This window comes from Anoplopoma fimbria, chromosome 3, assembly GCF_027596085.1.
Source record: "Anoplopoma fimbria isolate UVic2021 breed Golden Eagle Sablefish chromosome 3, Afim_UVic_2022, whole genome shotgun sequence".
NCBI lineage: Eukaryota > Metazoa > Chordata > Actinopteri > Perciformes > Anoplopomatidae > Anoplopoma > Anoplopoma fimbria.
The window spans coordinates 26,733,939-26,760,963 of NC_072451.1; the positions used below are offsets into that span (position 1 = coordinate 26,733,939).

At 38.4% G+C, this 27,025-nt stretch overlaps 3 protein-coding genes across 4 annotated transcripts; 2 read left to right on the forward strand and 1 right to left on the reverse strand.

The window, feature by feature from the left end:
- Positions 1–6,636: 6,636 nt before the first annotated feature.
- Positions 6,637–9,512, forward strand: rgs20 (regulator of G protein signaling 20). Its single transcript, XM_054596582.1, is given in 5 exon segments — positions 6,637–6,700; positions 6,703–6,799; positions 7,632–7,733; positions 7,837–8,071; positions 9,324–9,512. Coding segments are annotated over 5 exon segments (687 nt in total).
- A 3,724-nt stretch (positions 9,513–13,236) lies between these two features.
- On the reverse strand, positions 13,237–19,600 carry tcea1 (transcription elongation factor A (SII), 1). 2 transcript variants are annotated; one of them, XM_054627643.1, is made up of 10 exons: positions 19,354–19,600; positions 18,284–18,346; positions 18,101–18,206; positions 17,362–17,461; positions 17,088–17,233; positions 16,609–16,665; positions 15,210–15,364; positions 14,848–14,994; positions 14,562–14,633; positions 13,237–13,638 (listed from the first exon to the last, which is right to left on the reverse strand). In XM_054627643.1, exons 1-10 carry the CDS (start codon positions 19,426–19,428, stop codon positions 13,630–13,632), a joined length of 930 nt encoding a protein of 309 aa, XP_054483618.1. In that variant the 5' UTR covers positions 19,429–19,600; the 3' UTR covers positions 13,237–13,629. The 2 variants fall into 2 exon arrangements, with proteins under 2 accessions (XP_054483618.1, XP_054483616.1); XM_054627641.1 differs by having other exon boundaries at positions 17,088–17,236.
- A 1,473-nt stretch (positions 19,601–21,073) lies between these two features.
- Positions 21,074–22,330, forward strand: LOC129089188 (chemokine XC receptor 1-like). Its single transcript, XM_054596570.1, has 2 exons — positions 21,074–21,100; positions 21,321–22,330. The coding sequence occupies exon 2, from the start codon at positions 21,332–21,334 to the stop codon at positions 22,247–22,249; it is 918 nt and encodes a 305-aa protein (XP_054452545.1). The 5' UTR covers positions 21,074–21,100; positions 21,321–21,331; the 3' UTR covers positions 22,250–22,330.
- The last annotated feature ends 4,695 nt before the right edge of the window (positions 22,331–27,025 follow it).

Here is a 27,025-nt window from a genome sequence, read left to right on the forward strand (position 1 = left end):
TTCCTCAAGCACATATGAGGAGATTAGACTAATTGTTTCTCACTGCACACCTGCATAAGATTTATGTTTTTCTATTTTCAAACTTGTAGTCTTCACACCCAACTGACGCAGAGTCAAGTGACATCACCTGAAGTGATTCAACCGACTCCAGGCAGATCCTTCTGGAGCCACAAAATCCTTAATACATGTATATTTCACAAATGCAGTAGTATTCCCCAACACCTGCAAACAGACTTTGATTTGTACAATCAGTGGAGTTCCCTTTTAACCACATAAAACATTCACATTTTGATGTTAATACCAAGACATTAAATTCACCCTGACTTACTGTATTTTTCCTTTTTTTAAGAATAAATTCATTAATCAATTTGTGGTTCAAAAGTATACAGACATTTCTTTCACAGCAGACATTTTGACTTGTCATGGCCGAAAAAAGCATGAAATTAATAACACCAAAGATGGTCAGTTCCCAGTTTCCCAGTAAGCTTTTCCAGGGAGACAATATGCAAAATACTCTGGAGCTGGCCCACTGGCATAATGTTATAACACACCCCAGGCAAAAACATTAAATCCAAAGTTTAGGATTTGGGCTATTTAGCTTCGATAACATGTCTTCTTTTACACTAGTGGGAAGAAAAAATCCACAATACACATTTGAGAGTTCATTTCACTACACTAAGTCTAGTAGATTTCTGCTAAATTCAATTAATGTTAGCACTAATGCCTAATTTGCATTTTTCAACATAACATTTCAGACAGTGTGTAATACAAAAAAAATATTTCCTTAATGTACGTAATCACCTGGGGAAGTTTCATGGTCTATTAGTTCAAATTTTCACCCCATTCACTTGTAGTGTCTTCCCTTAAGTATTTTAGCCCTTATCAGATACTCAATGCAGAGCTAACAGGAGAAGGAACAGTGTTGTGCAACAATTGTCCCACGCCAGACCTTTTTCACTGCAGACATTTCGACTCGTCACTGTCAGAAAAAGCACAGGTGTAATTAAAAACCTTAATGATGGCTGCATTCCATTTGGTTCAGTTGGTTTCTGGGGTTCTGGTATGGTGAATGCTGGCTTAATATCATAGATTAGGAGCCACCATGTTAATGTTATTATTTAAGCTCATTCCTGCTATGACAAGTCAAAATGTCATCTTGGATCTCTGGGCTACCAGGATCTTTATTTTACAACGACTTACTTTACATTAAATTACTTATTTTATTGATTACCACACATACAGAATATTCAATATGTCACAAACAGTGCTCGTCTTTCCCATTGATTATCATTCACATCGAGTTTTCATTGGAAGAGGGATGAACTTAATTACTTACCTACTTGCCCTATTAGGCCTATACCTCTTACCATGTATTGTAAACCCTATACGTTCATTTATCCATACTTAATCTTAGTAAGAGGTTATATTAAAAGAACATTTAATAACCGTAGTGAATGTCATCTCTGCAATAAATTACTCCCATTAAATTTGATTCCTTAATTATGCTCCAAATTTAATTTGATGACCTTTATGATGCGGTTCATTCGTTATTATAGAGTCCAAACAATAACAGAACTGATAACTGCTTATCCTGATAAAGATAATGACTCTTAACCTTCAGAGTTTTGTCAGTTGAGCAAAGACAGGTTTTCTCTCCACTTGGTGACTATCGAATGTCTCAAGAGCTCCTGCACATTATAAACAGAGGGCTGTTTTATCAGTGTGCACAGGTAATTGTGAAATTATACGAGTTGATATAAGATCAGTGGTGGCATTTCAAACTAAGCTATTTGCAATATTGTAAATCCACTTAGTATTTCTCAATTGGTGTTGTCAAATGCGTTTAATGTATTTTGCTTTCCTTTTTTCATGGTTGCAAACTGAATAACCTCTCGAGGGACAATAAAGAAATAAATGTTGCATCAAATAGCAAGACAATAACAATCAATTCCTGCCAAATTGATAATGATGACTTTCAAGAAAAAAGGTCAGATAGAATCACAACAAGATACTGTGTGTGCAAAGCTACAAAAATGTTTTTTTTTCCCGCAAGCCTCTTAAATCTCTTTAAACGAGCCCAATAGAATTGTGTTTACCCCTAACTGATGGCGGTAATTTGGACAATCAGTTTTTATGGAGATGTACCGCCTAGAGTTAGGTTGATAATGTGATGTTAAAGTAAAAAAAAAAAAAGATGACTGTATAACTTGGTTTAAAAGGATTAAGACACTGATTGCGTTTTATTAAATTGAGCCTGACATTAACAGTGGGAAAGCAACTTGATGAGCACACCGAGGGGAAATTCATTAGAAGAATAATGTCAACAAGAAATCAAAATCAAATGGAGAGTTGTTGCCATCTCTGTCGCCGGGATTAGACGACATATCTTCACCTTCAAAATGCTCACAGATGCCCTGCATGATTCCTTGAGGTGTTAAGTTGGTAACAACACTTCATCTCCGGTGCATATCTGCATGTTGAGCTCCAGTGATTGAATCTACAGTTAATTATACTCTCCTCAAAGCTTCGCAATGCTTTGAATCATCTTAATCACACACTGAAAGGACTTTATTCATCCTGTCCCCCAGCTTGGTTGTCCTTCTCCTCAGTGTGACCTTGTATATTCAGACTCCCTCCTCCACTTGGCATTGTGCCCGCAGAGGGAAAAGTCTGTGTGTCCGTCAAAACCACAACAGCGTAAAGCATCTTCAGTTGCTTGCTTGCTTGGGCGTGTGTGTGTGTGTGTGTGTGTGTGTGTGTGTGTGTGTGTGTGTGTGTGTGTGTGTGTGTGTGTGTGTGTGTGTGTGTGTGTGTATCAATGTGTGTGTGTATCAATCTCTCATGGCTATTGGTGGTTCTGTGTTGCATAACATGAGCACAGGGGAAGGTGTTAAATGAAGTGTTGTGGAGAAAGTCACATGTTTATATCTCTGAAGTGTAACAACGATGTGTGGATGCTGAGGGCATGCCCCGGTTCAGCACAGTAATTAATCTGGACAGGAAAGAAATCCCTTCTTTCCCTTTTGTTTTTGGGACAAGATAACAGAACAGATGAATGCTTAATCCTTAAGTGGTTCAATAGGCAGTATCATAGAGCAGCACCAGGTCTGTGCGGACACTGTAAGAACAGTTCTCTCAGTTTTGTATTTCAGGCGCTCACATTTTGCAGCACTTCACATTATAATTTGAAGCGGATGACATTAACTTCCATGGCAAAGGGAATTTTGACAAAAAATGTGACCCAGGCAGCATAAATGTATTGGTGTAAATGAATAGATAATTAGATAAAATACAGTATGTTGTACTACACATTTGCAGAATAGGCAGAGTGCCATCTGGTGTTTATACCAAGCAAAACATGATGTGCACCTATACATTAATAAAGACATATTGCATTGAAAGATATGTGTGAAAATCGACATCCCACTATCCTGTATCAAATAGACATTGAACTGTCATAGTTTAATACTCATACAAGCATGTTAAATATTAGGGATCTTGCCATACAGATCATATCTTTCACACATAGCCGTGCCTTTCACTAATTCATACGACCATCGAGAATCTATGACTCAGACAGTGCGCATTGAGAGCATCATGTTAGTGCTGCAGCTCGAGCTACCTTCAGATGGCAGTGTTGTCTTCTACATCAGACCTGTACTGTAGATTACAAGGCACAGAGGAGCCTGGCAGTCATCTACAAAAGAGCAAAAAAAACAAAAAACAACAGATGTAATGACTATTAACTTTGAACTAAATTGCAGCTACCGTCACTGAGTGGTTTATTTAATTCAGGTTAAAACAAATATATGGATGCTACAGATACAGGATATAAACTACAGAACAGATAAAGAAAAAGACTGTGTGGATGCATATATGTGTCTGTGTGTGTATGTATTGTGCATGACTGTGTATGCATTGACAGAAAGCTTGCGTGTATTAGTGTGGGTGTGATTATGCAGTATGTGACATGAGAATGAAAAGTCACGCAGTGTTTACAAAATAACAAATAAAAAGGCAAGGTTTGGTTCACTTGATTGATGGATCAGTCTGGAATGTGTAAACACTTAACTCACAGTAGAAATGTATGCCTACACTTAAAAAGATCTAACATTGATGTCAAAGTCATGCCATCCTTCAGAGAGGTTTAGTCAAAATAAATGCTGCAGTCTAACAGCTTCTGGCTGTTTCAGCACCATGGACAGCGACTCCAGGCAAAGGCTCAGTGTGTGTGTGTGTGTGTGTGTGTGTGTGTGTGTGTGTGTGTGTGTGTGTGTGTGTGTGTGTGTGTGTGTGTGTGTGTGTGTGTGTGTGTGTGTGTGTGTGTGTTAATATTTCTGGATATTTGGGGGTTTGTTAATGGCTTTAATGTAACAAGTGTACAAGGGGAAGTTTATGGGTTTTTTCTGCATGGTGAGTTAGTTTAATGGCTTCATTTAGTCCGTTGCCTTTATGATAAACTGCCACCATGCAGCCTGCAGTGCCTGAACAGTGTGTGGTACAGGGTACAGACCTCACTGTGCCATACTGTCGGGCTGCTCTTCACTGCTACTACGAGCTGGAGAGGAGACGCATGCGTACTGACTTGAAGCAGCCGGTCGAAAAAAAAAAGCCTTATGTGCCATCGGATGTAATCAAGGCAACGAATTACCTCTTCTCGCTGTGCATACATGGTGAAATTGTAAGTACTGGTGGCAGAGCGATGCATCATTGCAGGGACATGTGGTGGGAGTGTGTGAGGCCGGGTCCCGTGTTAGACGTCCTGTCTGTGTGGCTGTGCAGTGGCTGGTTAACAGGCAGGCAGTGTGTGTTCGGTGGTTGTCCAGGCAGAAGAAGCTCTCCGGTTCTCCATGGTGGTTTCCACTGATGTGTTGTGGTGCGAGTTGCGAATGCAATGGTTTCTGCTGATAAAACCGCTCAGGAACCATTACGTCCCAGTGTCGTTCACGTTGCTGCTACGGTAAGACTGAATGAGGATAGAGCTTTGGTTTATTGTGCTGTTATCATGATTTTTTTTTTTTTTTTCCTTTGAATGGAAACGACCACCACACCCCATCCCCCCATTTCATCTGCTGTAGTCAGGAGTAATGTTGCAATTGTGAGCTTCTGAAGTACCCGACGCATAACGCAGAAATATGCCATTTGGAAAGACGCTGAATCCTGAATCCTGCAGCTGAAGCTCTGAATCTGAGTGAAACCGCGAGGATCCATTTTAGAGATGACCATAGGGTATATATATATATATATATATATATATATATATATATATATATATATATATATATATATATATATATGTGTGTGTGTGTGTGCACTGAGAGGCTGTGACAGAGCGATGCTGCGGTGATAGATTTGCAAACTGCGCCTTCCTCCCCCCTCCTCCTCCTCTCTCCCCCTCCCTCCTCTCCTCCTCCTCCTCCTCCTCCTCCTCCTCCTCTCTCCTCCTCCTCCTCTCCTCCTCCTCCTCTCCTCCTCCTCTCTCCTCTCCTCCTCCTCCTCCTCCTCTCCTCCTCCTCCTCTCCTCCTCCTCCTCTCCTCCTCTCCTCTCCTCCTCCTCCTCTCTCTCTCCTCCTCCTCCCTCCTCTCTCCTCTCCCCTCCTCCCTCCCTCTCATGTACCAAATCTCCTGACATTTTTTCTCTTTTTTTATGAAAGCATCGTTTCTTGTGTCGGTAGTAGCCGGATGATGCCGTGTGTTAGGAAGCGACAGCATTGTTACATAAATGATCTGACAGGATTTGGCAGCGTCTGACCTGGTGATGACACATTTGTTAAAAGCAGACAAGAAGTCATTCTGTGAGAATAGCCTCTCTCTGTCTGTCTATAGGCCTGCAATCCTTGAAAGAGATTCTCTTGGGAAAAAAACAAAAACCGCTTGAGACACTGCAATTTTAAGCACAGTAATTTTCCCTTGACATGATAAATGTAGCCTAAGGGTGCATGGCAAAGTGACACCTGACAAGTAAGAATCTAAATTAAAAAAAGACACACATTTACATTATTTCCTTCTGTATTTAATTAACTGCTCCCCTTGAGCCAAGTGAGCATTTCCAAATCCTTTAATGGACTGCTTTCACGCTCAGCCTTCAACAAATGGGATGTTTCAAAATGTTGGATTATGAACATTGAGCCCATAATTAACAATTCATCCCTTTTACACATGTAGTTGAAGTGTATACGGGCACATGCAGTCGGTTTGAGATGTCAGGGGCTGAAATGTGCTTGATGGGTGCAAATTCTTCTTCCATACTTTCTCTGTGAATGAGGCAAAAAGCATTTCAAACAGTGTGACCTCTGGGCATGCCAGCACATGCTCCTGCCAGAGAGCATCAGCAGCACACATACAGTGACACATACATAGGTGACAACTGGTGAGTGGTAAATTAAATAAATCAAATTCACTGGGTGAAAGTGATCAAAGTGCTGGTAAAATGGATGCACCGTCAGGATGTCACACTGGTCTTTGGTGTCGTAACAGTGCTGGCCTTACCATCTGTATTGCACTGGCACAGATTTTTATGATACAAATCCATCGCGGGTCAAGAGATTTTCTTACCCTAAGATAAAATTTCAGTTAAATACAATTCCTGACATCTAAAAAACACTAAACTCGGTGCCTCTCCCCTGTTTGTAGCCCATGGGATCAGAGCGGATGGAGATGCGAAAGAGGCAGATGTCGGTGCAGCAGGAGTCGGCAGCGGGGGAACTGCACCGGCCCAGCAGGGCCAGCCGGGCCAGGCCAACCCACGGGGCTCAAATGCATGTTGCTTCTGCTGGTGCTGCTGCTGTAGCTGTTCCTGGTAGGTCTTCACCCACCCGAGAACTTGCTTGTTGTGGCGCAGCATGGCCGACATTACTGCACACAGGACAGCACAGCCTGAGCTTCTGTGTCTGATGTTCTTGATATATATTTGCATGTGATCTGTAGGCACTTACCCTGCAGCAGCCTTATGTAAACAGCAGTTAGTTATATGCTGACAATGTGAGAAACGGGAGCTCCTGAAATATCTGCAGTTCAGTTGGCTTAGTGTTGATAAAATCAAACCAAATTAGACACATTTACAAGACATCGCAGATACACACAAACAGCTAAACAAAGATAATAAGCTAAACTAATATGTGCAAACATATAACTAGTGTATACAGTATGCGTATTAACTGTAAATGTGTATGTGTATATATCATCGGAATATCTATTTTATCTATCGGCTGTGAATATTCATTATTTAATAATCTGCAGATGTGATTTCTTGATTAATTAATTAACATTTTTATTGCAATTTCCCAGACCCAAGGAGATGTCCTTTGCGAGTCTAAAATCCAAAGATATTAAGTCAGCTATCAAAGAAAGACAGCAAATATTAAGATTTGAGAATCTGAAACCTGCATTTTTGGGTATATATACTTAAAATATGACCAATTATCGATTATAAAATTAGTTGCCAATTAATTTTCCGCCAATCAACTAATCAATTCACTAACTAAGACTGCTGGGATGAATATAAATGACTCTATTTACAGAGGTGGCTTTATTTGCTTGTAAATGTTTATGTTACACTGTAATGTAACTTATAAAAATGTACAGTAAAATGAGATAATATACATCACGATAAAAAGATGTCTTCAGTGCAGTTCATAAACTGTCTATCTCACTATTAGGAATGAAGACCGGGATGAAAGGAACCGAAAGGCTTCCTATGACGTCAAAGAAGGGACCGCAGACTGTGAAGACTGGTCAGTTGACTTCACTGCACAAAACACCAAATCTACTGAGCATATTTGTGGAAGCAAATGTTGAAATCACTCACCCCCATGTTGTCCATGTTGCTCTCTGCAGCCCGAAGCCCACGCTGGAGGAGGTGTGCTCGTGGGGGCAGTCGTTTGACAAGCTAATGTGTTGCCCAGCGGGTAGGAACTCCTTCCGGCAATTTCTTCGCACCGAGTTCAGCGAGGAGAACATGCTCTTCTGGTTAGCCTGTGAGGAGTTCAGCAAAGACGACAATAAGACTGCGGTGGAGGACAGGGCACGCGTCATCTATGAGGACTACATCTCCATTCTCTCGCCCAAAGAGGTCTGACACCTCTTGATTTAGCTGATATTAAAAATGTGTTGATTTCAAGTGTGAAACTTCATGATATCTGACAAATGTTTCTTCAATATCCTCATTCTCCCTGCCTTTAAAGGAATAGTTTTACATTTTTGGGAAGATTTTGAAGATAGAGACAGAGCGCAATTAAGTCCTGCTCACACTGAAGGGGAAAACAATTCATTGCCCTCCATTGACTTTCTATAGTGTGAAGGTGACTCCTTCTGATTTCCATCTGCTTGCAAACAACTGCCTCAAAGCTGCTGTGTGGTGCACTACCAACAGGGTGAAAAGCCCAGAAACACTTTTTTATAAACTGCCGCAATGGAAAACTGAGGATAGAGGAGATTAGATGTGAGGGATCAGCAGAATGGTTCATCTAAGGGAGATCCTTCCACCCAGTACGCCTATGTGTAGCAAGCATTTTGTCCAAATGTCAGTTTAAGGCTTAATATATTTCTGTAAGTAACGCTTAATCACTTTGACAGCATTTCAATTTAATAATTGGGGAATGTGTATAACGTTTAATCAGAAAGCTATGCAGTATTATGTTTTTACGTGCCTTAGCTAATAACAGTAACTAGCTAGCTAACTTGTCCTATCCCAACATCATTTGAGTTATGGACTGCACCATTGGTAGGCATAGGGTGCTAAAATAATCCTGTGACATATTGAAATCTGATGTTTTTCATTTTCTTAGCATGTTGCATATTGTTTTCCCCTCTGGTGGGCGTGGTTTTTACACTATTAGGTGTTGCGCTCTGTCTCTCTCTATATATAGTTGGTTAGCTTAGCTTAGCAAAAACACTGAAAACAGAGGGAAACAGCTAGCCTGGCTCTGTCCAAAAGTAACAAAATCCACCGAATATATATCTGCTAAGTATTTAATTTGCTGAAAGTTACACGTCGTAGCTAAGCAATAGCTCAGCACATAAAGCGGCAAATGACTGTTTTCACATTTTGGTTTGAAATGGATTAAACAAATGAAACACAAGTTGATCATTATAGAGCTTTAGAGATGCTGGTAGACTGTATATTTTGTTACATTTAGACAGAGCCAGGCTAGCTGTTTCCTCCATTTCCTGTCTTTGTGCTAAGCTAAGCTAACTGACTGACGCATAGTTAATAAATCAGCTTATTTCTCAAAAAGGTCAAACTTTTCTTTTATTGAAAGTTTCTCATTGAAAATGTGCACACGCTGTTCTTCCTAACTCCAACCCCTATTCTTGACTCCCAGGTGAGCCTTGACTCCCGCGTGCGCGAGTCCATCAACAGGAACATGCAGGAACCCAACTTGCAGACGTTTGAAGACGCCCAGCTGCAGATCTACACACTAATGCAAAGAGACTCGTATCCCCGCTACATGAACTCCTCAGCCTACAAAAACCTGCTCAACACTCTGTCAGAGCAGTCCCCCGAATCTTAGGGTGGTGATGACCTGTGATATTTTAACTCTCTTTACCCCTCCCCTCCCTCCCCCCATATCCTTATTCCCTTTTTTAAATTTTTCTTTGTATGTTCAGTGTAGGATTACATGAACCTGGCCTCGGGCCTGGCCCCTCCCAGGGATATCAGCGCTATTGTGATCTGCACCTGACCGAAGACACTCAGGTCTCAAAACTCCCGAGGGCTCGACATCACAAGTACTGCTACAGATCAACATAGCAAAACACTCCAAAGGAATATGAATACATTTTGTTTTCTGTTTTATTTTGATTTCTTTTGATAGAAATAATCTATTTTATTTGTGTTCAGAGTTTTTTATGGTCTGTTGTTTTTTGTATGATTGTTTGGGGGGGGAATGATTCCTACTGTAGACTATATATATACATACATATATATATATATATATATTTATGAGTTTGTAAATAGTAAAAATGGAATTGTGGGTATTTTATGTAGAAACGCCTGGTTCTATTTACTGCGTATGAAAATCAAAGCTCAAGTCAAAGGCTACGTGTTAGCTCTACTTGCAGGCAGCTTTGTGGGGTACTGTGTGATCTTACCTTGGTTTTACCCTGTTTTCTTATCTAACCTCACACTTCGGTACCTGTGACAGCAACTTGGCAACTCCAGTTCGTGTAAAAAAAACTGTGTGGGATCGAAAACGTGTGGTTATCAGTGAAGTAACAGAAAGTGACAATGGCTCTGATCATGGTGTGCAATTTGTTTCCATAAGAAACACAAATCAATTATGAAAGGGTATTTTTACTTTCTACACTCAGTCTTAACCACAGAAGATTGCCTATTTAAGATAGATTTTTTTTTATACAAGTGTAACTCAATTAACACCTTGAATATAGTTTTACCAGTGTGATATCAAAACCTAAGTCATTCTATTTACAAGATAAAGTATTTTTTATTTATTGCCAATACAGAAAAACCAACAAGTTCAAATTATATTTAAGCTCTATTGTGGAATCAACTATAATGTTATGTCATTGTCATAAAATGTAGAAATTTGGGTTTATTTTATGGGTCTTTAATTTCCTTCTAATTTCTAGGAAGTTTCGAAAGTAATTTGTTACAAATTTTGGGCTGAAATTTCTTGAAAGAATTGCACGATTTAAACCAACTCTTATACATGTTCGCTAAATGTAAAGCTACAACCAGAGGCTGGTTAGCTTAGCACAAAGACTTTAAACAGGAGGACACGGCTATCCTAGCTCTGTCTAAATGTAACTAAATTCGCCTTTTAGCAGCTCTTAAGCCAGAACATGATATCTAATTTGTTTTATCCTAGCTAGCTGTTTCCCCTTTTGCAGTTTTTATGCTATGGTTAGCTAAGCGGCTGCTAGCTGTAACCTCAAATTTACCATACAAACCTGAGAGTGGTATTGATTTTCTTATCTAACAAAAGCAAGTAACCGTATTTCCCACAAATATCTGCTTTAATTCTACATGTCTGTCAACTGGTATTGCAGAGAGACAAATAAAAATAAAAATCATTGCTTATCTCAGTATTGTTTGAAATAAATTAACTCGAAGTGTATCAACTTTCTTGATTTTACCAATAACTAGAACCTAAATACATAAAACTATGTGGGAACTAGATAGGAAACTCCTTTTAATTACTCATAAATTGCAGATGGGTAAATGAAAGCGTGTGAGGTTGACTATTTTTAACAGCTAGTGGAGTCACCTGCGTAGGTCAGGCCAGGTCAGCAGCAACACCAAAGCTACCACGTAAACTGTGTTGATACGTTTAAACGAGGGCGTTTTCCATTGACTGAAATTGGAGTTGCCAAGTATTAAATACGTTAATGTATTCTGATAGTTTTAGTTGAATTACTTTGTTGCCTCACAAACATGTCACTCAAAGACAAGATCCTCACATGGGGAAGTGCCTTGACATTCAATTTTATGACATCTTTCTCATGGGCAACAGTTGTTTTCAGACTCTTTGCCGTAAGAGTGGTTACCGGAGCATGAGGCCAGTTTACTGGTAATTGTCCCCCTCTTTGGCCAAATTATCACATGTTTTGTCTTGTTTCCTTAGTCGTGACTACACTGGTCCAATTTTGGTGGAGCTACCAAACAGTATGGCAGAGGGTGATGACAACACACGTCTTTATTTACTGAAGACAAACGCGATCAATGGATAGGGCTGTTTGATCTGAACTTCTCGCCAACCCGTGTCCTCAGCGGTGGCACTTCTACTTGTCTTAGAGTTAACTTTAACTAACTATGTGCAATTTGAGCTGATGGATACACCGCGCGGATCAACCTCAAAACACAATCTAAGCCAATGGTTTGGAGTGATGCCTATAAATGTTGTTTCTTCTTCTGTTTACTATATGAAATGTGTTAATTTGCGCTGAGTTTACTGAAGAATACATTTTTAAAAAAACAAATAATGTGAATGTTTACAGTATTTGGTTTCAGTTTTTTTTCTGCTACTCTCCGAGAAAATAATGACTTGTGGGCATTTTGATTAACATAAAATAAAGCACAATAATTTTACTGACTCTTGCATGATTTGATCACAAAACCACATCTAACAACCAAGTACTAAGGCTTAGATCACTTAATCTCGTGGCAAGCATTTAAGGATTTTAATATATCAGCAGATAAATAAAGATTTGCAGGTAATATTAGGAAAATGACTCTACCATTGTGCATGTGTGTGTTCAGTAAAGAATGATGTTTGCCTAAAATATTAGGGTCTTTCTCCATCAAACAAACAGATCAGCTAGATCTAGATAAAGAAAATCACCACTATAATTCCTATTGTTCATTAGCTGAGATGGGTTAATGGATTTAAATATCCAGTTCAATATTTAGTAAGAAACTATGGGTCACGATTAAATGATCGTATACCGTATGATCAGGCTGGAGCTTCACATGTATGTAATAATAAATATATCACATGACATTTTGGCCACCAGACACCCATCGAATGATATGTAGCAGTGAAGGATCGTTCAATCGATCAGCAATCCCCGTAAATACTGAGAAAGAAGGCAAACACGTACAAAAATATTTTCATTGTGCAAGTGTCTTTGTGTTCATTACAGTAGTGGTTCCCAACTTTTGGGGCCATTGAACTCAAATGTTCAGTTTGGGGTCCTAACATTGTTTAATCACATTAATAATTCATGTATTTTCGTATTTTATTAACATTTCTTATAACCATGAATTAGAAAAAACTTGTTGCACACAGCTTAATATTGGATTAAATTAGTCAGTTCATCAAGATCAAACAGACTTACTCCTGTGTGACTGATCTGGGTTCAGTTTGTGAGGGTAAGGCAGCACAACTGCCTGTCAACATGGAGTGGTTGCACCTGGCGATAAAAAAATAAAAACCTAGAGGAAAGGGAAACAATTGTGTGTCTTCCCTGGTTCTGCCAATGACATTATCCTGTCCCTAGACAGATTAATATGCACACATCAGCATTCACTTTGATGTGATGAATATTCCACCAATAACATGTATACTCCTCACACACACACACACACACACACACACACACACACACACACACACACACACACACACACACACACACACACACACACACACACACACACACACACACACACACACACACACACACACACACACACACAGTGTTTGTCCTCTCAGATCCTAATTGCATTAGTATAATGTTCAAGACTCGCATAACCAGAGGAGACTGAAGCCTAATGAAAATCTCTTCTTTTTAATCAAATGGATTACATTTTTATTGGGCAATTAAATAAAACAATGCAATGTTGTGAGGGAAAAGCAAAAACAACATTGTCCAAAGTGTTAAAACTACATATAAAAAATGCAGATAAAAGAGAATGAGACAAGATCGATATCACATATATCTGACAGTGATCAAAAACAAACTAATAACAATAGTAAAAGATTTTGGGGGGAGGGCATTTTGGGGAACTGACAATGAGCTCAATCTATGAACAGGATATTTATTCAAACGGTAACCTGTGGCATCTTTGTATGGCATGTTGTGTACAACAAAATACAAAGCTCCAATCTGTTGCAGAGAGACAACCTGGTCCAGGAATTTTGCTACTTGTCGGAGTGCGGTGCAGATTCAGCAGAACTAGGACATAAAAAAAAAGATAATTAACACCCAGATACTGGAATATTTCCATTAAACAGTGATGGTCAAGTCATACATAAATGCCTGGGAGGAAAAAAACTTCTTAAATCAACAAAGACTGCCTTTAACATTTTTTTGTTTAATTAAAAACCAATGTGGTTTTTAATTAAAACTATGTTTGATCCAATTTCTTTATTAAATTTTCCTACTCCCAAACATAACTTAGCGCTTGTAATGGAATTGCAGTGGTTAAATTCATAGTGTAAATATATACACATGTAGCATTTAACCTTAATAGATGCATTATGTCAACTTCTGTAAATATCAACATTTAACATATCTGGATTTATATAAACAACAACAAGTATAAGAGATATATGTAGAATGGCTGTGAGTTATATTTAAATTGTGGTTTAATCTATGAATACTTTTTAAAATTAAATTAATAAATTGTTTAGTCTATAATATATATTTAAAATAAAAGGACTGACTTACAGTCCAAACCCCATTAATAATCAATTAACAAATATACTATAAAAGAGACAAAACAGCAAATCTTCAGATTTGAAAGACATTTCTGCGCAATAAAATCCATAGAAAAAGGTTAATCGATTATCAATTATGTTGCAGATACATTTTCTTGAATAGACTGATGAATCGACTAGTCGTTCATTCAGGCATCACCAGGTGCAGGTTTCTGCTAAAATGATGATTAGCATGGAGTTGAGCACAGGTTGGACTTTTAATAAAAAGCTGTGCAAGTGAAGTCTGCATGGAGAGAGGGGAATTTATTTTGGAACAAAGCAATGCTAATGCTTGTATAATGTGTGGGGCAACTGCAACTCAAACTTAAAAACCACAACGAGTCACTTAGCTGGCTGCTTTCACGACTGAGTCAACGAAGCCACCATCAAACAACATACCTTCCATCTATTTCCGCATTCATTGCAGAAGACAAACGTGGTCATTGGCTCATCAGCACTGCGAGTTTGAACCTGGAAATGACAAAAAAACACGCACAGCCCATTTATTACCATATCAAACTGAATGCAGTCATCCCTATATAACGACGCGTCGTGTTATTCTAACCAAACCACGTAAATGGCACCGTGGTGACATGATTATAACGACACCTGTAAACCAATGCAACCATCGACCATAAAATCCTTCTCTTCGCAGTTAAAATGAAGCACAAATGGTAAACCGTACCTGTGTGTAGGTGCAGCACTTCCCCTTGCACTTGCCACAGGTGAATAGATCCGTCTGAGTGCCTCCGGTGGTGGCCATCTGGTGGTCCCTGACAGCCTCTTTGGTCAAATTCTTTCTCATTTCTCTTAGCTCATCACTGGCCATTTCCTACAAAAACAGAAGTGTCAATTATGATGCCTTTAATTACATTATTTTATATCTTTTACTGATGTAACAAGAGAAATGCACCATGTGATGATGTTATACCAACATGGAAGCAAAGATTTAGGAGGAATTTGCAACAGCAGTGTTGGGACAACTATACTACTGACTGTGTGCCAATTCCAGGATCTTTAAGAAAAAGCCTCCAAAAGGCCACAAACCTCTGCGGACATCTTGGCCATCCGCTCAGGGGTTACGCTCCCACATAGCACAGTCCTCCTTAGATTAGGGTTCTTCATATCTTTCAAATTCGAGATTCGGCTCCGCACACGGTTCTTGTATTTCATGTCTGTGTTCTTAAACTCTTGAAAGATAAGTGATGGCAGGTCAAGGAATACAATTCGGCAATTTATTTGTTATGCTTCATTATAAAAGAGCCTAAAACTATACTGATACATTCTGGCCTTTTTGGTCTGTTTGTGTTGAAACATTTAATGGATAAACAAGTTAACTGACTAAATGAAATCCTGCCAGAATTTGGATGATTTAAATGCTCAAATTCTGTTTTAAGCCTGTGAGGATTATTTATTTTTCTCTGTTTAGTACCTTAGGGATTTAGACAAAAAAAAAAAGCAATTTAAAGTCCAAAGATATTACCTTGGAAAAAGGAAACAACTAGAAATTGGTATTTCACCAGTTTCTGACTATTACAGACCAGGGACCCTTTCAAGGGGGACATTTCCCGAGGACCCTCTTTTTATAGTAACACTGATTAAGCATATGCTTTCTACCATTTGTACACTTAGATGCCATTGACACTATTTATATTCAAAAAACTTTTCAACCTATATACTTTAAACCTATTCATCGTGATAAACAGAAACACATTTAAACTGGAATCATTTTAATTCCACTTAAACCTTAAAGCAGAGGGTATTTTCATTCAAATTAATTTGGACTCAACTTCACAGTATTTATACTTTTCAAGTAACTGATCTTAAAAATCTTTCAGAAAAGGAACAGCAAGAAGACTGAGATAGTCTTCTAGAAATCCTAATGTGTAAATGTACTTATTTAAAGCAGACTTTAAATAAGTACATTTACATTTACTACTCCGATGTAATGTAGGTTCATTATTTATTTGTAAATAATGAACTCATTTAAATAATTGACAGAAAGCTCTGAAAAAAGCACAAGAGAAGCTATCACAACAGCGTTACGGATCACATCATAGTAATCAGGCCTCTTACTTGAGGACAATTTGATAGGAATTTTTGCATCAGAGTGAGTGAAGTGATGATTCATGACAAATTGACCTGTCTTATTCATAGGGAGTAACGGACATCATTTGCTTGTTTTATTGGGGCAACTGGTCCTCATCTGTAGATATTCACTTCTTTCATTAGCACAATTTCATAATTTATAGCAAGATTCACGGACTGCTGGGGTCCCTGAACCTAAATCTAAATTAGGTTATAAGATTATTATTTTATTATTATGACGAGGCACAGCTCTAATGGGCTTATTTTTATCACTGGCATCGAAAAAGCAACTATAGAAGTAATTTAAAAACTCTAACATCTGCTTCAAAAAAAATGTCCATCCAATATAAAAGGATATCTTCTTCAATCTGTGCTCCAAGTTCATCACAATCAGCACCAATAGCAATATGATCATCTGAAAAAAAAAAAGAAAAATAAGTCAGAGGATGAGCATAAAATGTTGAAAATTACTTTAAACAAAGCCAATAGTAACCAACCACAATAACAGATATCCTATGCTGAAAATGTTTTGTCCAAATAATTATAGAACAAAAAACTCCCGCACACTGTCTTCTTCACTTGCGTATGAATATCTTTTAGTAACAACGTTTCGGCACGTAGACCTTCACCAGGTTATTTTACAAGGAAACGCGTCCTCATTTCCTTGTAAAATAACCTGGTGAAGGTCAAGTGAAGAAGTCTAGTGAAGAAGACAGTGTGCAGGAGTTTTTCTTTCTATATTGTCTACCTAAGGTATTTTTCTACGCACCTGTCGTCCTACTGGAGTGCAAAAGTTTTGCTCTTTTTATTTCCAAATAATTATAAAAACAGGATTACCTCCTGCTTGTAGAGCATTGGCCAGCAACTCTCGGCACTTGATCCTGATAGAGTCGGAGGTGCCGGGGGCACGAGGAAAGGTGTTGATCAATGTGTTGGTTGAAACTTCACCAGGCTCACTCTTGCTGCTGGAGTTACTGCTAGAGCTGCTGGGAAAAAGAAAAAACCATGAAAAAAGGGGACGAAATGCAACTGCAGCCAAATGGTAAAAGACAAACAAACGTGTCAACGCTCGGTAATGATCCTACACGTACAACATTATCTTTCTTGTTACCTTTCTTCTTTTGCTTCTGGGCTTCCCTGCGAGGGAGAAACAGGCGTCGTTGGTTCTTTCCTCTTTTCGTCCGAAGGTTTGTCTCCACTGCTCGGCTCATCTGGAGGACAAGTGGCAGGAATCAAGCAAGTAAGAAAATAACAGCAGAGAGCGACACCAGCGAAGACCAACATGAAAATAAGGAATGTCAATACGTCTGTACGCTTGCCAGCTTAACAGCTCTACATTTATTTTTTTTGTTTTGTTTATAATCACGCCATAAAAAAGTGTTGGGCATAGACATCTCATATTGGTATCAAATATGAACAATATCATCATATATTTTTCCTATGTTAAACAATAACTCAAACTTTAAAAGAATATATCTTCAATCCTCTCTGGCTGAGGCATGCCATCAATGTGGACGTCTTCACTGAACGTGCTGGCTGCTGCTCATTTTTATGTGCTGCTGAACACCTCATTTACAACACTTTGGGTTGGGAATAGATGAGAATAACTTAAGATACTCCAACAGGACATGTTTGACAGCTGCTGTACCCAGAGCGGGATGTGTTACAATAAGCAAAGGATCAGAATTGGCTTGGACTTCATAAAGCCAATCAGCGACAAACAATTGGTCCGATTGGCTCCGACACAATCAAGCATAACAGCTTGAGACATCAAAAGATCTCTCCAGAAATATGACAAATACCAACACAATTCACGCATGTTTAAGTAGAATTGAAAAGCCAATAGTTACCCAAAAGCTTCTTCCACGATTTGATCAAGGCCTTGGCTAGGGATGTCACCTCGTCATCTGTGCTCTGCTTGCGAATGGCGTTAACGGACATCCCAATTCTGGTAGACTGTGGAAAGACACTGTGTCAATGCCTCAGGGTTTGTGCTCTGACAGTGAGCCTCAGGAAGAAATGAGCAAAGATACCTGAAGCAGCTCGAGAGTCATGGGGATGCTTCGCAGCTCCTTCAATAAGTCCAAAGCCCCGGCCTGCAGAGGAGAGCGAGCGCACGGTCAGATGTGCCCTCTTATGAACCTTGAGCTACAGTAACGTTACACCAGATTACTCTAGTAGAGTTCTCTCTATTAACAGTCATCTTTCAATTGCAAGTTGGAGAAATTTGATGTTAAATAGCCTCGTTATTATTATTCTTGACCGGCCAATTGACAGAAAATGAACCTGAGTTGAAAATTAAAAGTTTGGGGTGAATTTTCAAGCACAATTTATAAACAATAGCTTGTCCTAGGGTTTCAATTGATTTGCTGATTCTCCTAGTCTTAAATTATATTCAATTGAACACTGCTTTGAATATATATATATTATTTGTTTTGATACAAAGTATTGTTTTGTTTTGGACCATTGGTTATTGAAATATATCACCTTGTGTCCTGTGACATGTCTTTACAGACCAAATGACACCTCTAACTCAACACTAGCAGTGATGGATAACGAGCCTAAGCTGTGGCCCCTTCAGGTCACATGTAGCTTACTAACACAACATTAGCTTGTCGGCTAACACCAAGCGTTTCCAAAGTCCCCCAAAAACGCACATAAATCATGAACACTATTGTTTAATTCAATCTCAAATTTCGCTACTTCACTAACATTTGCTACTTCATTTAAGTTATCCTTAAAAGGACCACATTGAGCATGTTATTTGGGTGTAAGGCACAAAACTAGCCTGGTGAGCTGCTATGTGGCTAGCTGCTAGCCGTCCACATAAACAGAGCTAACCTAGCTGCTAACCTAGCTGCTAGCCGTCCACATAAACAGAGCTAACCTAGCTGCTAACCTAGCTGCTAGCGGCTAGCCACTAGTGCAGGTACGGGAGCCGGGGAGCGTATGGTTCACAGGAGGAACACCAGTGTTCAGGGACTGGACTGGCTAACACCACGGTGTTCAGGGACCGGACTGGCTGCAGGATTAACCAGCAGCACACGTTAGCTTCACATCTCAGCAGCCGGATGTTCAGCAGGAGGTGAGCATCCATTCTCACCCCGTTCTTCTTCTGCGCCATCTTATCCATCTTCTTCGCGATTCTGATGATGTCCTCTTCCTCCTTTTTGCCCATGTTGACTGATTTGATGAAGTCCAACCACAACAGGAGCAAAGCAGGAGGAGGGAGTGGGGGGAGAGAAGGAAACGCGACAAAAGAATCGCGAGTGAAGCGCGTCTGCTTCAGAGCGGGACCGCGCACTGACCGCGAGTCTGCTTCAGGGAGCGGGACCGCGCACTGACCGCCAGACCGGAGCAGACGATCCACGATGCGTTCAGGGGCAGCTAATCGATCCGGAGCTGCGAGATCGCTCTGGATCATTAAGGGTCAAATGCAAGTGCAGAGAGGGGAAACTGTTTGAGGAAGGACTGTAGTCATAACCCTAAACCCTAAACCCTTGCATCAACAGTAACAGAGAGCAGGCAGAAACGAAAATGAAGATAATCATGTTAAAAAAGTTCAAAATAGTTAAAAAAGTTAAAATAGTTAAAATAGTTGTTTTTCTGTCTGTAAATATAATATTTCAGTTATTGTTGTTTTTTCTACAGTTTTTTTTATTTTATTGCTTATTTATAATACTTGTTTTATTTTATTTTTTATTTTTTATCTAGTCTTCTTCTACTATGTCTCTTGTGTGCACTTTACTCTATGCTGCTGTAAGCCTGCAAAGCTGCAGGACTAATAAAGGATTATCTAATATCTTAATCTTATCTTATCTTATCTTATCTTATCTTATGAATTATTGGTATTTTCGTGAGTTTATCTTGTGGATTGCATCAGTAGTGAAAGCCAACACAGAGATATTTTATGGTTATTGCAAAATTGGCTTTTAAGAAAGATCAAATATGTCAAAAGCTGCTACTACATGCAGGTAAACACGAACATAGTGCATCCTAAATGTGTTTCACCCCTATTGTAAAGTCCTTTTTCATAAACACTATTGGATTCCTCCCAAAGCAAAAAAAAGTATTTAACAAGAAAGAATACTACATAACTACTTGTTACGGCCTACTTAATGGTCTAGGGGTACGAAGCCAGTAACATAACTCTTAGAAAGTCCCTTGACAAAAGTTGACAGTACTTGATAGGCAGCTGGAAGACTGAGCACGATAAGTAACATTTATTGATCACAAACTGATTAACAGAAATAAACCCAACTTAAATGGCAGCATGGACGTCAGGGTCTCTAAGGCCAAAATAATAAACAAAACCCCAACACAATCTAGAAAATGAGAAATACAACTTTCCTACAGAAACAAACCAAAACACAATACTGAGCTCCCTAGCTGACTAGAAAACAGGAGAAAACAGAAACAACAACTTAAATGGCACAGAACCCCTACCCAGCTTCCCCAAAAGGACCCAGACCGGTTACTAACAAACCTCCCCACCAACTAACCAGCCAAAATTGAGGGTAATGACATAAACACAGGTTCCACAGTATCATTGATCACGACAGCAGCTGGATCCAGAGGTTGATATGCAGCTCCACTGACGGCCTGATGACATTGAGGTGTGGTTGCTTTCCAATAAAGAGGCCAGAGTTAGGTCAGTGGGCGTAACACTACTGTTTCTAGGTAATGTTGTAACAGCAAAGAATATTCTTTCTCGTGAAGTGGAGAATCAGTGACTAAATTTGAAACAAAAAGAGAAACCTTGAGTTTGCGGTTATATTTATATAACCGCAACTTGCTGACTTTTCCTCCACAGCCCAAAAGAGCACAAGACGTGACCACCATCATTCAGGGTAAGTTGCCTAGAATTGACTGTAAGTGCTCTGCATATTTTGGGATTACCTACCTAGTACATATTTGTTCTCCATATTAAATATTTATTCATCAATATAAGGAATTATTCATTTCAATATAAGAAATTGCTTTTTAAAATCATACATTTTGAAGGGTTGTAGACATCTGTTTTTACTTAGATTAAATTTGCCAATTTTTATTTTCTGCCATTTTTCCCAGAAGAAACTACAATGGAGTCCTACTCAACAGTGAGCGGTGGACTTGTGGAAACCACCGATGATGTGGTGTATCCTTGTGATGAGATGTTTAACTTTGAAACAATCAGTGGTGTCTCCCAAATTTTGATCTTCATCTTCAGTGTCACAGGCAACTGTCTTCTCCTTCTTGTTCTCGTCACGCAAGAGAACCTGAGAAATGTTACTAATCTATTCGTCCTGAACCTGGCCTGCTCTGATTTGATCTTCACTTTCACGCTCCCATTCTGGGCCGTCCATCAGCTGCACCACTGGATCTTTGGTGAGTTTACCTGTAAGCTGATGACTGCGGCTTACATTGTTGGTTTGTACAGCAGCATCATTCTACTGACTGCCATGACTGTGGATCGGTTCATAATAGTGGTGCTGCACAACATGCCGAGCTACTCAGTAAGGAGGCAGAGGTTTGCAATTGTAGCCTGTGTAGCTGCCTGGGTCATCAGCACGGCTGCGTCCTTGAGTGATGCTATCAAAGTGAAGGTGGAAGAGAGTGGCGGTATTTCCTTTTGTGAGGTTCTCTCTGATGAACATGATGTCAAGCTTGGCTATTATCTCCAGGTGTCACTGCTCTTCTTCCTCCCATTGGCCATCATTGTTTTCTGCTATTCTGCCATCCTCAAGACAGTTTTGCAGGCCTCAAACAGAAAAACGTCCAGGACTGTAGTGCTGGTGTTATGTATTGTCGCCGCCTTCTTCATCTGCTGGGGACCTCACAGTATTTTGCTTTTCATCGGAACTCTGTACGAACCCAAAGACTGCAATGCACAGGAACGCTTGGAGATTGCCTATTCTATTTGCCAAGTACTTGCTTATTCTCACTGCTGTATGAACCCTCTGCTGTATATGCACTCACAAAAGATGCGAAAACATCTTTTGGATTTTTTTATGCTGTGAGAAAGCCAAGAAGAAGAAAAGGGAAAGAGCAACTGGCCAGAGCACTCAGATCGTAGCTTCTGTGGCAAAAAAAACTCTGCTGTTACGTTTGAAACACCTAGATGAATGAAACCTGTAAGTGCTTCTATGTCATATAGTTTGTATTTATTTAACCCCACCTATGTTTGCACATTTCCTTACAAATATGAGAGGCTCTTTTTGTATGTAAATACATTTTATGAATGTACCAAGTAAATTAATATATTTGTAAAAAAAAAAAAAAAAAAATCTTGTTAGTAAAGGATGTCAGTGTGTATGATGGTGTGTAAATATGCTTTTACTGTAACATGCTCGAATAAAATGAAGCTGGAATCTATATGACTTTTTTCACTTCTGTTTTCCACCTATTGCATTGAAATGTCATGAGAGGGTGGATTTTAAATTCTGCTGTGCAAGTACTTCTCCTTGGTCAAAGTGACAGAGAGAGTGAACTGTCTGGCAGTATCATATTATATACATGCCCAATATTAAAACGATACCCAAGGCAACGTTTTGCTGATGTTTCTATGTCTTTATTTTACGTAATTAATCACTTTGGGAAATTCTTAATGTTGAAATTGAGAAAGCTTAAAGAGGCCAGAGTTAGGTCAGTGGGCGTAACACTACTGTTTCTAGGTAATGCTGTAACAGCAGCACCTATGGCTACCAGTTTGCATGAATTCAAAGTGTATTCTTGCTCTTGAAGTGCAGAATCACTGACTGAACGTGAAACAAAAGAGGAACCTTGAGTTTGCTGTTATATGTGACAACTTTTCCTCCACAGCCCAAAACAGCACAAGACATGACCACCATCATTCAGGGTATATTCCTGGGATTACCTAGTGGCTCTACATATTTTGGGATTCTCCTATACATATTTATTCTCCATATTAAATATTTATTCATCAATATAATAATATATATATATATATATATATATATATATATATACACACATATGTATATATATTTTTGATTGTCATGCAGCTACGTTAGTTAGCACCTTAGCTTGTTAAATAACCTTAAGGTTAGAGCTAAACAGCTGCATTTTATATAAATATTGTTAATTATTGAATATACTATAATATATAATACTAATATATATATATACTATTCTTATTCTACAAACAAAAAGGCTTGAATGTATATTTAATAATATTTGTGACTGTGATATAAACCTGGATCTTTTGTTGTTGCCCTATTTGTATACTGCATCTATATTAAGTCCTGTTGTCATACATATAGTGTAATGTATTGATATATACAGTACCAGTCAAAAGTTAGGACACACCTTGTCATTCAATGGTTTTTCTTTCTTTCTTTCTTTCTTTTTTTCTACAGTGTAGATTAATATTGAAGGCATCCAAACTATGAAGGAACACATATGGAATTATGTGGTAAACAAACAAAAGCTCAACAAACCAGAATATGTTTTATATTTTAGATTCTTCAAAGTAGTTGAATGAGAAGGTGTGTCCACACTTCAGACTGGTACTGTATCTGTGATCATACATGTCAGCGCTCTCATCCACAGCAAGATAATACGTAATGAAGTATTTCCCCCTTTCCATCAACTGTGAAAGCCCGTGTTTTCAGAGTTTACTTTTCGTTGAGCCATTCCTTTGGGAGTCTTATATAAATGTAATTCTATTCCTATTTACCGGAGGGCCAACATGATATTTTCTTTTGGCCTTGAGTTTGACACATGTGCTTTGGATGCAGTTGGGGCAGTGAATAGACTATTCACCCCACTCATTTATCAGAGAAAGCCAAAGGGACAAATTATCTTTGAATACATAGTATACCTCTGTATTCCCTCTAGTTCTGTACAAAAAGCTGTCCTGCTACCAAAACAAGGCCTGCATTTTCGCAACATCGATATCGGTCGATAGGTGGCGCCAAAGGGTCACTTGTAAATGTTTGGGTCTTTTGCTGTTTTCACATTAGTAGTTAATCTGATGCAAAGTTTTAGATGTTCTGTCCTGAGCTGAAACGATTTATTAATCAATAAGTCAATTGACCGAAAATGAAATAGCTACATTTTTAGTTATCATTTTTGTTATTTTAGGCAAAAGGCCTGAAATGAAATGATAATCTGCCTTATATATGCAAAGTTTTAGATGTTCTGTCCTATATATGATATATATATATATATATATATATATATATATATATATATATATATATATATATATATAATGTTTTACATTATTAAATAGAATATCTTTTGGTTTGGGACTGTAATGGGATGTTTTGATCTTTTTTCTGATATTGGATGGTGTACATGGTGTATATATACACCATGTACACCATACATATATATAGCCAATTACTAGCCACTTAATCAAGAAAAGAATTGATAGATTGATAGATAAAGAAAATAGTAATTCATAGGAGCCCTATTTTTGTCACAAACAAGGGCTAGCAAGATACATAATACATAAAACACATAATTGTAGCCTATGTATTTTTCCCTTTTTTCTTGTTAATTACCGTATTATTCCACCAAGAAATGTAAAGATTTTTTTAGAATATTTAACAAGAATAATTCAGTTGCAGGTACATATTGTCTTAAAATATACATATTATCCCCAGCCAGCAGTTGACAGTATTAACTGTATTAATCATTGTCAGTGAAAGAACTTCAGTTTTGTTCAGGGCCTTTGGTAGGACTCATTACTTTTGATAAAGGCACGGCTGTCTTACAGATCAAACATGTGACCTTTGAGTTGCAAGAGCGAGGCCTCAATGATCGAACACTGTTGGATCTTATACTGCAGTTATGTGGCACAGATAGACTCATTCATTTCCAATCTTACTAATCCAAACAGATCAGCATGTGACATTGCCACCTAGTGATCAAAGGTAAGGCAATCACTGCAAATTATTTGAATTATTGAGCTGAGTTAAAAATGCTATGTGCTGCTAATTACAGTCAATAAAGTATAAAATGGTAGAAAAAGTATACAGGGTCAAAGTTCAAGTAACGTTTCATCAGTTTACAACAGCTGGTAAAACACTGCCGAAAGTATAATTAAGCTTTTATTTTATCATTATCCACACCTAAAATACATGATGTGTTGAAACGTCTCCTCATATTGGATTCTGTCTGGCCCGTCATTCAATCACACCACAACAGCCAGTCTCCATCTTCCAGGACACTGCACATGCTAGTGGGAGGTATTAGCAGCTTTTAACCTGTCAGAGGCAGTTTATAATTGGCACCGTGTCTAGTAACTGCAGTATAGTGACACAGCTCTCACCCCATGATGCAATTAAATCATTAGCCACTGGCTAAAAGTGTACAAGTACAGACGTTGGATATACCGTGTTGACCATTTGAGTATGGATACAAAAGCTGCAGTATTTACACAATTATGGTCACATTTTCTGGTTAATTACATTGGCCAGAATAATCAACAGGTGCAAGTACTGATTCATTGTGTGTTCTGTAATGTGATGGTGGATTTCCATTACCTGCTGTGAGGTAAAAGTGCTCTCTTAAGACCTTATTCTGCCTCATGCAGTCAGCAGGTTCGCAAAATCTTTAACCTAATCCCTCTTAGGACAAGACTTCTCAAATCTGATTAGGTAGGCTGCTTGCAAACGAGAAAGAGTTCAAGCAACCTGTGGTATCTGTTTGGTGTGGTAAAGATTTACCAATACAATTTCACTTAGAGAGTTCATATAACTTCAGGAACTTTCACCACCTTCGTCCTCATTCTTTAATTATTCTGGTGCTCACTAATCCTTTGACTGTACCATTCACTCAGTTACTTTGTATTTTAGTGCGAATAACAAAAGATATCTTTATGGATGATGATTAAAAAAGTATTTTGGAAAAAAAATGAATTTTTCTTTTGGACCTACAGGATACATTTATTATGGTGTAAAAGTTGACCAAATAAAATTGAAACCTTACTATTTCAGAAAAAAAAAAAATATTGACATACATTTGTGATTGGATCTCATTCTGATAAAAGTTCAGTCTGCTGTGGTAAAGTTGCCTGTGTTTACTACATTTGTTACCTTGCTATGCTGATTAAATGTGAGCAAAGATTAAGCAAATTGGCCATGATGTTGCAGGTCCCAAAATAGCCCTCCGACGCCACTGAGAGGCTTTGACCAGCACTCTGAGGAATAACGGAGGCAGCCTTTCTGCTGTTTTAGCCGCCGTAATTAAGCTGAAATGTGAGATATACGGTAAGTCTTGTTGATTTAATTTCTGTTGACATGTGTGTGAATTTATTAAGTATCTACTGGGTGTAATTAGTTGAATTAGTTTATATGTTTCAGGTACGTATGGCCTCTTTCTAAATCTGTGTCTTCATCTAGACTTGTTGTATTGTTCACAGTAACACTTTTAACAGGAAAGACGTAGAACCTGTTATAAAAAAACATTGTTCCTCAGACTATTTTCTCTTTACTGCAGATTATTGTACAAGTTATGGGACATCTAAAACAAGTTTAACCAACAGAGGCTCTGTGTTCTTATATAAGGTGTTATCTCTTAATGTACAAATTATGCTCTTTTCTACCGTGCTGTATTTACACCTGTACTTTTATTATGCAACTAAAACATCAACAACACCCATTCTATTTGTTATTACATTAATATAAATCTACAAAATACATTAAGATATATATCATTTTACATGCAAACTATATGTACTGTATGCATATAGTTTAAGAATATTAATGTGCATTTAATGATTAAATGTACAATATCATCTACAATGTATACACATAATTTACTGA